This window comes from Antechinus flavipes, chromosome 4 (genome assembly GCF_016432865.1).
Source record: "Antechinus flavipes isolate AdamAnt ecotype Samford, QLD, Australia chromosome 4, AdamAnt_v2, whole genome shotgun sequence".
In the NCBI taxonomy this organism is placed as follows: Eukaryota; Metazoa; Chordata; class Mammalia; order Dasyuromorphia; family Dasyuridae; genus Antechinus; species Antechinus flavipes.
In genome coordinates, this window is record NC_067401.1 from 48517912 (window position 1) to 48533153 (window position 15242).

A 15242-nucleotide genomic window follows, 5' to 3' on the forward strand; every position below is an offset into this window, starting at 1 on the left:
AGAAGCAGCAGCAAAGAAAAAAAAGTTTTATAGGAGTGCATGGCCACAAAATACAAAAAAAACAAAAAAAAACAAAAAAAAAAACCATGATCAGAGAATCATGTAAACTAAAAAAAAAAAAAAAAAAAAAAAATTTAACTGAATAGCTTTACTGAATTATTTCTCTTTCAAGCATCTATGTTAGCATCATCATACACAGTTTTTATCCTATTTGTTATAGAGCTTACCAAAGATATTTTCTTCAATGACTGCTCTTGCTCTTTGCTTTTATATAATCCCAATTCCGCATCTCTTTCTTCAACTATTTTATCATATTGATCCTATATAAAACAGGAAAGTAATCTATGTTATGAAAAAAAATTATCAAAATCTAATACATTTTACTTAATAGGTCTTATGCAACGAATGAAATCTAACATTTGTAGAACATGTTATTTTAATAGTTTCATAAATATATATGATTGTCTTTAAATTAACTAATTCACAGATTTACAGTTTATATAATTTCCATATAGTCAATCCAAAATGTCTTAAATGGCCACATCATACTGAAATTGAACAAAAAAGGTAAGAACAAATCTTTTTTATATATAACATATAACATTGAACTTCAACAATTAAAAGATGTGATTTTAGAATCAGAATTATACTGCTGCAGCGCAATATTGCTCCTAACTATGAATGGTCAAGGTAAACCTAAAGAAAACCTTAATATATGACTAAATTAACTTTTTAAATATATCAAAAACAATTTAAAATCTAAACAAAAGCTTTAATTACTTTATGTTTTTCCATAAGTGCTACCATTTCAGCAATTTTATGCTGACATCTTAGATCAATTTCTTTTTGTTGTTTTACAGCTTCATCTGCTATTGCCTTTGTTTTTTCAACCTATCAATTAAAAAATATAAAAATAAAATGTATAAGCAAGAGATTAATTTTATTTAAACAAAACCACACAATAATATATATGTTCTATCATCTACACCTCAAATATAAAGTCAAGGAAATTAAGATTAGAAAATTCACTAGTTTATTCTATTATTATTCTATTTATTATTATAAATTATTATAAAATTTAATTATTTGCTCCAGCTACTTTTTACTTTCATTATTTATTATTGTATAAGTAAATAATTATGCATTTGATTGTTCTCAATGAACAAGAAGATTCAAAGGTCAACCAATATTTTCTATATAACATTAAGATATATTGTCTGTACCAATGCTTCATAAATGAATTATAAATAGAACCTATTTCATGAATTTATTAATGGGCCTTCAGGGTTTATTAATACACAATATTCAGGGTACACAATAGCTTTGATAACATACCAGTCATTAAATATGTTATATTACATAAATATAACATATAAATATACTATATATACATCTTTAAGTTTAATTTTTTCTTATGTTTATAATATTTTTAATTTACAATATTTGGGTTTTGAGAAAAAGTAAGTTGTTATAATAAACCAACCTACTAATTAAGCATTATTCTTTTAAAAAAAGATTTCATTTGCCTGGGTCAATAATAAGATACCATGAGTACATCCCTTTGAAAAAGATGTAAATTAACTTTAGTACAATTTAATTCCTACACAAAAAACTTGGCATAAATGATAGCTCTATTTTGAGTTACTATAAAACTACCATTTAACAGCCCCAAGGAACAACTTTATATAAATTTAATACCAAATGTATAAATTAATTCTCCAATTTTTCAAATTTCTAAAGAGTATTAAATTAAATCCTTTCCTTTTGAGAACCAGAAGAAATTACATTATTTTAAAATATAACTTTTTTCAAACATTTAGTTTTTCCTACCTCTTCCAAAAGATTGTCTTCTGATATCTTTTTGTTAGCAATTTCTTTTTGGTAGTTATCAGTCATTTCTTCAAATTTTTTGTTAGAGTCATTTAGCTCTGATTCTAATTTATTCACCTTATAACAAAGAAAAAAAATATTCCCATTGATAAATGCTATGCCTTCTTTGATAAGAGTTCACATTTACTTTTTGGTTTTATAATTTTTTTTTAATTTAATAATAAGCAATTGCCAGGTCCACCAGAATTGCAAATACTTATTTTAGAGAGTAGTAAAATTATCCTCAAAAAATGGTGAAGGTTTGGGGGCTAGATAATGCAGTGACAGAGCACCAATTCTGGAGTCAAAAAGAATCTAGTTCAAAGACAGCCTCAGAATCTTAAAGATTTGCCTTTGACAATAACAGCAACAAAAATTGGCAAGGTTGAACCAAAATACAAGTTCAGTATTTTTCTCATTAATTTATGTCGCATTCCCATATTTTCTCAAATAACATCAGCAATCTAGGTGTGCTCTTAATAGAATAATATTTTGTTTTCTGGAAAATGTGTACATTATGATTAAAAAGTTTAATATGATATATTATGATTAAAATGTTTCTTTAGTTCCAAAATATAATTCTTTTTGATAGATATAGAGCAACACAGAGAGTTATCAAACTGTGCATATCCTTTGATCCAGCAGTGTTTCTACTGGGCTTATATCCCAAAGAGATACTAAAGAAGGGAAAGAGACCTATATGTACCAAAATGTTTGTGGCAGCCCTGTTTGTAGTGGCTAGAAGCTGGAAAATGAATAGATGCCCATCAGTTGGAAAATGGTTGAGTAAATTGTGGTATATGAATGTTATGGAATATTATTGTTCTGTAAGAAATGACCAGCAGGATGAATACAGAGAGGCCTGGAGAGACTTACATGAACTGATGCTAAGTGAAATGAGCAGAACCAGGAGATCATTAACAACGATACTGTATGAGGATGTATTCTGATGGAAGTGGATCTCTTCAATGAAGAGATCTAACTCAGTTTCAATTGATCAAGGATGGACAGAAGCAGCTACACCCAAAGAAAGAACACTGGGAAATGAATATAAACTGCTTGCATTTTTGTTTTTCTTCCCAGGTTATTTATACCTTCTGAATCCAATTCTCCCTGTGCAACAAGAGAACTGTTCGGTTCTGCACACATATATTGTATCTAGGATATACTATAACCTATTTAACATGTAAAGGACTGCTTGCCATCTGGGAGAGGGGGTAGAGGAAGGGAGGGGAAAAATCGGAACAAAAGTGAGTGCAAGGGATAATGCTGTAAAAAATTACCCTGGCATGGGTTCTGTCAATAAAAAGTTATTTAAAAATAAAAACATAAAATTACAAATATCTCAAAAAAAAATAGATATAGAGCAACAATATAAAATAATGGGCAGATATGTGATTTCACTGATACAGTGAACCCCCAGTGTGAATATTCTCTTCACTGATACAGATCCAAACTTCCCTGCAACCAAAAGTCTTATATAATGGCCTAGAGTACTATTGAGAGGCTGAAGTGACTTGCATAAAGTTAGAAAGGCAGGATCTGAATCTAGATTTCTCTGACTCTAAGATCAATTGTCTATACAGAACAACAAATAAGTACAAAATGTTTATTATTTTACAAGAAAATTTTTTTAAATTACAAGATGAAATTAAATACCTTTATCTCATAGATGCTCAACTGTTTGTTCTCTGCCACACTTTTTTTTTTTAAGGCTTTATTCTGTAAAATGATAAAAAGGATTTTTATTGATATCGTTTTACACTGATCTAAGAATTGTTGTAAATAAAATATTGTTTTTTAAATTACTGTTGTAATAACATTTTAAATTTCTAAGCTTTCTATGAATTTAGCATACCTCTTGCTGTAGTTCTTCAAAGGATTTGATTTTATTTTCCATTTGTTTTTTTAAATTGTTAAACTACAAACAAAAAGACATTTTATAGTTATTTTCTATCTTGATAGTAATTCTAGACAATTACTCTATTTTGGTCATTCTCTACAATACTTTGCTTAAAAAGTATATCTTAAAGAATCTCACTAGATAACATGAAAAATGAATTTCAAATGTCAAATTTACAAGATTAGGGATATATAAATAACATATATATACCTAATAATATCATTGTTATTCAACCGTTTCAGTTGTATCCAATTCCTTATGACCCTATTTGGGATTTTCATTGCAAAGAATGATTTACCATTTTTTTCTTATATGTATCTGTGTATATTACATATGTATTTGCACATGTGTATTTTACATGCACACTAAATACTAAGTGTAGCTACCTTGCTGCTACAGTATGTGTAATATATGTTTTTCCATTCACGTGATTTTTCTAACATGAATGTTTAGATCAATGCCTTTTAATTACTTGAGTTTCTCTAAGGAGGTTTTGTAGTATTCTGAGCTTTCATGCAATCATTACAACATTTCCTTCAAAAAGCATTTTTGTAAGGGTAGCTAGGTGGTACAGTGGATACAGCACCAGCCCTGAAGTCAGGAGGATCGAAGTTCAAAACTGGTCACAGACATTTAATACTTCCTAGCTATGTGATCCTGAGCAAGTCACATAATACCAATTGCCTCAGCAAAAAATTCAAAAAGCATCTTTTGAAGTTACATAAAACATCACATTGGAAAATATCTTAGGTAAGCATATATCTCCTTGTTTTATACTTCACCTTTTGTTGACAACCAATCACAAGGTGAGAATAGTCATGTAAGATTTAATTTAAGATTTTAATGCTTGATATTTGTGGAATATGTATAGAAGAATTGCACATGTTTAACATATAATGGATTACTTGCCATCTGGGGGGAAGGGAAAAGAAGGAAAAAATTTGGAACACAAGGTTTTGCAAGAGTGAATGTTGAATATATAGGACTGCTTGCCATCTAGGGGAGGGGGTGGAAGGAGGGAGGGGAAAAATCGAAACAGAAGCGAGTGCAAGGGATAATGTTGTAAAAAATTACCCTGGCATGGATTCTGTCAATATAAAGTTATTATTAAATAAAACAAAATTTAAAAAAAAGAGTGAATGTTGAAAATTATCCATGCATATATTTTGAAAATAAAGAACTTTAATTAAAAATAAATTTTAAAAAAGATTTTAATGTTTGTCTAAGAAACACACATTGTTTGAAGATAGCTTTCAAGATTGTATTTTGTTTTACCTAGGAAAACATTTTTAAATATATCAACAGTGTTATCCTATATTCTCTAAAACTGAGCTTAATTTGTGACTATGACAATATGGGACTGCTACAGAAGATCACCTGCAAAAGCTAGCCTATTCAAGTCTTTGTTTTTCCACAAAGGATACCTTCAAAGGACACCAAGACTATTGAGTCTATAGGATGAAAAAGTAATATATGGGTCAATAGTTGTCCAACTATTTGTGACCCCATTTGGGGTTTTCTTGGCAAAGAGTGGTTTACTATTTCCTTTTCCATATGCATATATCACATATATATGTGCATGTGTGTGCATATAAATATATGTATACATGCATGCTAAGTACTAAGTGTAGCTGCCTTGCTGCTACAGTATGTGTAAAGCATGTTTTTTCTAATATATAATTTTTCTAATACAAATGCGTCACCTTTTTTTAAAAATGAAAGTCACATGATACTTTCTATTGTTTGGAATCTTCAAATGAATAGATTTGGGGACAGTTAGATAGCATAGTGGATAAGGAAACAGGAGGACCTGAGTTCAAATCCAGCTTCAGATACTTAACACTTACACGTAATTGTGAGCAAGTCAATTAACACCAATTGCCTTGCCAAAATAATAACAATAATGTATTTTCAAATGTCTTTAAAATTGGCTACCTCATTGATTAGAAAAATGCAAATTAAGACAACTCTGAGATACCATTTCACACTTCTCAGATTGGCTAAGATGAAATGTAAATATAATGATAAATGTTGGAGGGGATGTGGGAGAAGTAGAACACTAATGCATTATTGGTGGAGTTGTGAAATGATCCATTCTGGAGAGCAATTTGGAATTATGCCCAAATGGCTATAAAATTGTGCATACTCTGATCCAGCAATTTCACTACTGGGTCTATATCACAAAGACATCATAAAAGAGGGGAAAGAACTTATTAATGCAAAAATGTTTTTAGCAGCTCTTTTTGTGGCAGGGAACTGGAAATTGAATGGATGTCAGTTGGAGAATGGCTGAATAAGTTATGGCATATGAATGTAATGGAGTGTTAATGTTATAGCTTGGAAAGACATGGAGAAAATTATATATGGTAACAAGATTATGTGAAGATCAACTGTGATGGACTTTCATGGACTTGGCTCTACTCAACAGTGTGGTAATTTAAGGCAATACTAATAGTCCAGGGATAAAAAATGCCATCCATATCCACAAATGAAAGCATGGAAACTGACTGTGGATTGAAGCATAGTATTTTCACCTTTTATTTGTATGTTTGTTTTTTCTTCTCATTTTTTCCCTTTTGGTCTGATTTTTCTTACACAACATGAAAAATATGGAAATATGTTTAAAAGGATTGTACATGTTTAACCTATATCAAATTGCTGTCTTAGAAGTTATAAGGGAGGGATATTTGGAACACAAAATCTTACAAAAATGAATGTTGAAAACTATCTTTACAATTACTTGGAAAAATAAAATGCTATTGAGAAATATAACTATGTAAAGATTAAAAATATATGTACAGGAAAAGAAAAGTGATTACCTTAAAAATTGGGAAATTTGGGGATTTTTAATTCAAAATTACTTTGTAGAAGGCACTGGGGATAAAAATACACACATGAATAATAAAGAGCTTACATTCAAATAAGGGAAGACTACACATAAAGAGGTGCATAAAAGTAGGGAGAAAGAGAAGGTATTTGTACAGAGACATGTTGAGAAGACTGTAGAAAGTTTCAAGGAAGCTACAAATCCTCACAAGACATGGCAAAAGGTTCACCAATCAGAACAGAGAGATCCAGAAGTACAATTCAAATTTCTCACAGGCTACAAATCATCTAAGAGTAGATCTATGGCAAAGAGACTTAATTTGACATTTTTCTTCTTTTAATACCCAATTGTGTGATCTAGGGAGTCTGACTAGGTTGTATGAGTTATCCTATGCCCATTTTTAAAATATAATAATTCACAGAATTGTGTTGTTATCTTACAGTTCAGTCTTTCAAAGAACTGGGATGAATTTTCTTTTAATACAGAATACTCTTGAGAAAAAGAAAATACTCTAAGTCTTAGTCCCTTCATTTCAGCAGAAAAGATCTGGGACCATGGGGGACATAAGCTCTCTGCTTCATCATTTAGTTCAGCCTCGGGGGAAATGGTTAGAAGAGATGAACTATCTTCACTTGCCACAAGGCACTGTTTCTCCTGACCTACACACAAATTAGAAATATTGTCTTTTGTCCCATGCAAAACTGTAATCCTAAAATTAATTATCCCACAAAACAATTATCATTCCCAAATATTTAATGGAATAGTTAGAAATTCTTGTAAAATTTAAAACCTTAAAATGATAACAGACTTTATTCTCTAAAATGTGTAATTTTAATCATACCTTGTTTTCTAATATCTTTACAAGCTTATCTCTTTTCAAAATTTCACTTTCAATGCTTCTGGCCTGGAAAAAAATGTTTAAAGTGTAATGTGAGAACACACATTTTTTTTTAAATAATAACTTTATATTAACAGAATCCATGCCAGGGTAATTTTTTTACAACATTATCCCTTGCACTCATTTCTGTTCCAATTTTTCCCCTCCCTCCCTCCACTCCCTCCCCTAGATGGCAAGTAGTCCTATATATGTTAGATATGTTACAATATATCCTAGATACAATATATGTTTGCAGAACTGAATAGTTCTCTTGTTGCACAGGAAGAATTGGATTCAGAGGGTAAAAATAACCCAGGAAGAAAAACAAAAATGCAGATAGCTCACATTCGTTTCCCAGTGTTCTTTCTTTGGGTGTAGCTGCTTCTGTCCATCATTTATCAATTGAAATTCAGTTAGGTCTCTTTGTCAAAGAAATCCACTTCCATCAGAATACATCCTCATACAATATCATTGTCGAAGTGTATAATGATCTCCTGGTTCTGCTCATTTCACTTAGCATCAGTTCATGTAAGTCTCGCCAGAGAACACACATTTTAATAAAAGGTTTTTTTCCTATTTGTAGCCTCTATCTTCCAGTTTATATAATCTCAGTTCACTATTCAATTTTATTTTATCAACTTTCCTATTTTATTTCTATATCCTTCCCTCCCCTGAAAAAAACTGCCCAAGTTCTTTCATGTTTCTTTAGTAAAGTAACAATCCTAATAACCTAACTAGTGACAAGTTTAGAACTTATTTAGAGAACAAGCATAGAGAGAAAAATCACATCAAAGTTACGATAAGCTTTCCAAGACCAAAAGCACCAGGAACTGGTGAGAGGATGAAGGGGGTAACTTCAAAGTTAGTTTTAGATATCTTGAAGCCCAGGGGGAAAAAAAAAACTCCACAAGGACAAGAATGTGCCTTTCTTAAATATATACCCCACATCGGGAAACAAAACAGGATCTAGGAGCTTAACTTTGCTCTTCTCAGCAATGCAGTAATTCAAACCAATTCCAAGGGATTTGTGACGGAAAATGACCACATCCAGAGAAAGAATTGTAGAATCTGAATTTAGATCAAAGCATACTATTTTCACTTTTTTTTTCTATTCTTTTTTCCCTTTTGTTCTGAGTCTTCTTTTACAACATGTCTAACTAATGTGGAAATATGTTTAACATGATTGCATATGTGTAACCTATATCAGATTGCTTGCTGTCTTGGGAAGGGGAGAGAGAAGTGAATTAAGAGAAAAAAATTTTAAACTCAAACTCTTACAGAGATAAATGTTGAAAACTATTTTTTACATATAATCAGGAAAAAAATAAATGCTATAAAGTAAAATAAAAAATTTTTAAACAGAAGTTGAAAATTCTAATAACCTTAACTCAATTCTAATACTAATAATCATAACTGCTAATGACTGACATGTTTATACACTTTAAGATTTGCAAATTGTTTTATAAACAATGTCTCATTTAATATTTCCAATTGCAAAGTACATGCTATTATTTTCACCATATTACAGATGAATCCAGAAGATAGGAGGACAAATTCAAACCTTATATTAATCAGAATTTCAGAAGGTAGGAGAGAGAGGAGATGGTAGTCACTGAATTCCAGGAAATTAAGAAGAATTTTCTGGACCACAGAAAGGGGAAAATCCTAACCACATGTGTCCAAGGATTATAACTGTTAAATTTTAGAATTATATCCTGCCTGTCACTAGCTGTGTAACCTTAGGCAAATCATATAACATCAATGGATCTCAGTTTTCTCATCTGTAAAACGAGAGGTTTAGACTAGATAGCCTTGAAGATCATTTTCTGCTTCAAATTTATGATTCCATGCCCTTTGATCATAAAGATGTCATATCTCATTGATATTGTTCCTCCCAATAATGCTAATAACCCATACATGCCTTGCCCATCCTGAGCATCTCTTATCCATATCCTCCCGTAAATCAAGCACAAGGGGTCTACCCAATTTTCAGGGGAAGAGGACTTACTTAATTTCTCTTATTATCTCCAAGATTACCAATGAAGTATACTACCCATCCATTGAGTATCCCTCTCACCACATCTTTTTTTAATCATACATTTCTTTGATAATATCCTTTACTTTGGTTCTCCTTTATGCTTCCTTCTTTGTTATGTTTTACAACCTGCTCATAACTACCACATGCCTCTCCATTAACCTCTAAATGATAGTCAATTTTAATTCTTTAGAAATCTACCATACATATTGGCTAAGAAATAGACTAGTTGATCAATGGAATAGGTTAGGTTCAAAGGACAAAACAGCCAATAACTTTAATAATATAGTGTTTGACAAACCCAAAGACACCAGTTTCTGGGATAAGAATGCATTATTTGACAAAAATTGCTGGGAAAATTGGAAATCAGTATGGCAGAAACTAGGCATTGACCCACACTTAACACCGTACACCAAGATAAGATCAAAATGGGTTCATGATCTAGGCATAAAGAATGAGATGATAAATAAATTGGAAGAGCATAGGATAGTTTACCTCTCAGACCTGTGGAAGAGGGAGGAATTTATGACCAAAGAAGAACTAGAAATCACGATTGACCACAACATAGAAAATTTTGATTATATCAAATTGAAAAGTTTTTGTACAAACAAAACAAATGCAAACAAGATTAGAAGGGAAACAATAAACTGGGAAAACATTTTTACAATCAAAGGTTCTGATAAAGGCCTCATTTCTAAAATATATAGAGAATTGACTCTAATCTATAAGAAATCAAACCATTCTCCAATTGATAAATGGTCAAAGGATAGGAACAGACAATTCTCTGACAAAGAAATTGAAACTATTTATAGACATAGGAAAATATGCTCCAAATCATTATTAATCAGAGAAATGCAAATTAAGACAACTCCGAGATACCACTACACACCTGCCAGATTGGCTAGAATGACAGGGAAAGATAATGGGGAATGTTGGAGGGGATGTGGGAAAACAGGGACACTGATACATTGTTGGTGGAATTGTGAACACATCCAGCCATTCTGGAGAGCAATTTGGAACTATGCTCAAAAAGTTATCAAACTGTGCATACCCTTTGATCCAGCAGTGTTTCTACTGGGCTTATACCCCAAAGAGATACTAAAGAAAGGAAAGGGACCTGTATGTGCCAAAATGTTTGCGGCAGCCCTGTTTGTAGTGGCTAGAAGCTGGAAAATGAAAGGATGTCCATCAATTGGAGAATGGTTGAGTAAATTGTGGTATATGAATGTTATGAAATATTATTGTTCTGTAAGGAATGACCAGCAGGATGAATACAGAGAGGACTGGTGAGACTTACATGAACTGATGTTGAGTGAAATGAGCAGAACCAGGAGATCATTATATACCTCAACAACGATACTGTTTGAGGATGTATTCTGATGGAAGTGGATCTCTTCGATAAAGAGAGCCTTAATTGATCAAAGATGGACAGAAGCAGCTACACCCAGAGAAAGAACACTGGGAAATGAATATAAACTGCTTGCATTTTTGTTTTTCTTCCCGGGTTATTTCTACCTTCTGAATTCAATTCTCTCTGTGCAACAAGAAAACTGTTCGGTTCTGCACACATATATTGTATCTAGGATATACTGCAACCCATTCAACATGTAAAGGACTCTTGCCATCTGGGAGAAGGGGTGGAGGGAGGGAGGGGAAAAATCGGAACAGAAGTGAATGCAAGGGATAACACTGTAAAAAATTACCCTGGCATGCGTTCTATCAATAAAAAGTTATTAAAAAAAAAAAAAAGAAAGAAATCTACCATACAACAACATGGGTAGAATATATGTATTTAAAAAAAAAAAAAAGGCCTTCATCAGGTAGAATTTTGGAGATATTAAAGAAACTTTACACTTTCCCTTTGACAATTCAGTCTATTTTTTCCCTATTTAATTTTGGGCCATTCATTTATGTATGGTATCTATACATATATGGATATGTACTATTACTATTATGACTGTGTGTGTGTATATAAAAACTATCTAAATGTTGTCTAACAATCTAAACAATAGAAATTCTTTATTCACTTGATTTTTTCCTCTGAAAACAAATTCTGTAAAGATCATAGGATCCTTATCATAGGATACAGTTAGAGCTACAAGGCATCTCAGAGATCATGTAGTTCAACCCCTTCATTTTACATATGTTTTTATCTTAATATAACCATTAATGGCTCCTGGAAAGAGAGAGGGGACCCTCCCCCCTTCAGTCTATTATTCTCTGATCACCTCTCTTCTTAGTCTCTCCGGAGAAGGCAAAAGAAGGGGAAAGGTTTTTTTTAAAGTGTTGATCACTTTATAGTACAAAGAGATGACTCTGCCCACAAGAGTTCATCCTTCTAAGTGTACAAAACAACACAAAATATGTTGTAAGCAGTCGCAGTCACTGAAACAGATCCCCAAGAAGACACCCAGAAGTGGTTCCAAACCAACTAATTCCTTCTGAAGCATCTCCAGACTCAAAAATAAGCCTGTATTTTCTTTTATAATCTTTATAATAAAGTGCCAATGGACATAGTCATATTCTATAGCAAGAGGTACTTTCAGAAACAAAGGTCCACTGCACTGTAATAACAAGTTGAATGGAGAAACTCCTCTTCACTCCACTGAGGATCTATTTACTGTAATTTTTGGAGGCTTTCCTCTAGCTCTTCTATTTTGTGCTTACCAATGTAATACTTGGATTATTGACTAATATGGCTCTCTCTTGTTGCATTACTGACCTACTTCCTGTGGAAAGAATACTTTAATTTATTGTTTGGAAAAAATATTATAAATGTATAAATCCAACTTTATGTGATTAGAAATTGCTTGTATCCAGAATGTTGCCTAACTTCAGTAACTCCCCAGGAATGAAGAATGGTTATGAGAGATATGGTTACAAGGAATGGGTTCTCCCCATGTCCTGAATCCACCTAAAGCATTCCTTTTTGGGGTCCCTATTTAGGACTTGCTTTGAGTTAATTAAAGTTTGTGTTTGGGATTCCTTAAAGTTGATTCTTGTGTAACATACAGAAACTTTTGTCAAAATTTTATATAATGGAAATCATCTAGAATCTGAGAGAGAAGACACCCCTGATTTCTGGCTCACTCTCCTCTCTCCCTTCTCTCCTTCTTTCTCTCTCTACCTCTTGCAAATGACCTAATAAATTTCTTTCTAAAACTATTTAAGATTTGGAGATTTGTTCTTATGAAAAACTCTTCCAATTTTGATTTTTTTTATACAATTTCTTATGCACAAGTCATCAATGGTAATATGCAATAAACTTATATACTCTCAACACATTTCTCTTCATTGTCTTTTGAGTCACTCATAATTTTGATTCTCCCAAGTCTGTAGCATTCCATGATTTATAGCTATTTAAAGAGTATGTTGCTTGATTCTCTTGGAAAGTACAAGAGAAACTGGCTATCAAAGGGTTCTGATGAAAGTCTTTCTGTCTTCTGTCTCATAAATTTTTAGCTTGAATGTTTGCAAGGGACCTAAAAATCCCTGAGACAAGATCCTAACGTTCTTAGTGGAAACTCTAGTTGGGAGGCATAAGTTACAGATATTATTACTGAAAAGAGTACTCAAAGTAAGTCCAATTTTGTCATGTCATGGGCTAACCAACTGACACATATACTACAAATATAACATACATTTTCTTCACTCTTGTTCAATTTGCTTTCAACTTCTTCATTTTTTTCTTTTAACTCTACTTTTACAGCATCCAATTCATTCCTATAGAAATGAAAAAAGGTAAAACTGCAATTAGGATTTTTTTTTCATGTTATTATATGAATACTGTCCTTCACTAGGTTGTTTTGTTTTGGTTGAGTTTGGCTTTAATTGAAAATCAGGCATGATTTAAAAAAAAAAGTTTACTTACATTTAAAATTAGATTACATTTTTTTTCTTTTCCTAAACCTCAAATTGAAACTTTTTCAAACAAACAAACCAAAAAAAAAAACATTTTCCCAGGAAAAAATCTCTAGCCAAAGAGATAAGAGCCTTTTTCTCATTTTCATTCATAATTTATTGTTTTAAAAACATTATTACAAGTTCATCATTTCATAGGAATTATTAGGATTAGTTACTAATGACTTTCAATAAAGCACTGTCTCTTGAAATTAAAGATAATGTTATTGACATAAAGATGTACATTCAAAACTATGGTTTCAAAATCATGACAGAATGTAGTGGATCCCATCCTTTCCCATGTACCTAATTTTCTTTTTAGCCAAAACATTTAGCCACTGATTGTCCTTGTCTCAATGGGTTTTTTTTTTTATTTCTTACAATGGTTAATATGATAAAATTCTAAATAGGTGAGTTATCCTTTATACAAAGACAACTGGCCAATATGGTGGTTAAACTTGTTGCCTAAAGCATCAATGGTGCTGTCTTTTAACCAAATGAATATTCATGTTTTGCATAACTGAAAATATGGATGTTTCTAGTTCATAAAAATATGTATATGAAACTACTTATTTTGCCCAACATTATGCAGACAAGCATAAAAGAATTGGGAAACATAATTTGAATTATTCTAAGTTGGGAAGCAAAATACAATTGCTATAAATGAATGACAGGTTTTTTCTTTAATTTTAAATATCCTTTTTTCTAAAAGAAATAAAACTGAAAGTTAGCCATTATTCTATAATTTCAAATAGTCCAAATTATGTATATTTATCAGTAAACAATGCTTAAAATGTACTTTTTTTTTTAGAATAATAGTCATTCCCAATTTCCATAATTTTCATTTTGAAAAGGATTAGGACTCAGATGATTTTACAATCTACATAGTTATGTATTTAAGGCCATAATCCTTTATACAAAAAAAATAAAAATAAACAAGAAACATTTTACTTTGAGGACAACTTTCTATGAAAAATAATTTTACTTCTCATTTCTGGGAGGTTCCATTAAACCATACCTCATTTCCCTTAATGTCTTACTCCAACACAAAGTCACTCATTGCATCCAGGGTCATCTTTTGTAGACTATCTTAATCTATATCTTGCCACTGGACACCAATGACTTTGGAGCAGAAAGTGAGGATAATGGCTTTGCACAGCCTTCCTTCACTTAAATCCAATTCACTTGCATGTCATAGCATTAACTCCCTGATGTCATGATCCTCTTTAAGCACAAAGGACAAACAACTCAATGCATCCTTGCAGTCCAGGTTCTTAACTAATAGAAAAGCATGAGGTCTGACAAGTAGATTCTCCTATCTGGAAAGTCTTCAAGTAAAGAATTAGTAATAGATTTTAATCTAAGAACTAACCTAGCTAAGGGAGATTCATCACCAGAACTTGGTTACTGAGTAATGATTTTTTTGAACCACAGCAAATCACAAAATTATCTATATTAAGGCATGGATAGTCTGCATAGATAGGGAAAGAACTAACACTAATGAAAGAATAATTTCTTTAAAGTGTTGAAGTGTATCTCACATAAAATCAATATGAACTATAATATGCTAACAGAAATGTTGTTAACGTGCTAAATTAAAAGATAATAATAATATTATAAGCCCCAGAATATTTAGCCACTTATTTTCCTTGCCTCAATAAGTTTTTTGTTTCTTCTAGATTTTCAATTTGCTTCATCATCTTTTCTTCTTGCTTTTTGCTATCCTAAATAAATAAATAGTTGATGTTAGACAAATTATTTCACATATATTTTAAAAACAAATTTTAAAAACATTAAAATCACTCTTATTTGAATAAAATTCAAAGTATCA

The 15242-nt window shown here is 31.5% G+C and overlaps 1 protein-coding gene across 1 annotated transcript in view; it reads right to left on the bottom strand.

The window, feature by feature from the left end:
* Window positions 1-15242, bottom strand: part of SYCP1 (synaptonemal complex protein 1) — a 94166-nt gene that overhangs the window by 18318 nt on the left and 60606 nt on the right. Inside the window, exons 19-26 of the mRNA XM_051996542.1 lie at window positions 15065-15135; window positions 13153-13234; window positions 7441-7503; window positions 3728-3790; window positions 3529-3591; window positions 1831-1947; window positions 781-891; window positions 228-320 (exon numbers count right to left, since the gene is read on the bottom strand). Coding sequence (XP_051852502.1) covers window positions 228-320; window positions 781-891; window positions 1831-1947; window positions 3529-3591; window positions 3728-3790; window positions 7441-7503; window positions 13153-13234; window positions 15065-15135 — 663 coding nt within the window. The remainder of the gene's footprint in view (window positions 1-227; window positions 321-780; window positions 892-1830; window positions 1948-3528; window positions 3592-3727; window positions 3791-7440; window positions 7504-13152; window positions 13235-15064; window positions 15136-15242) is intronic.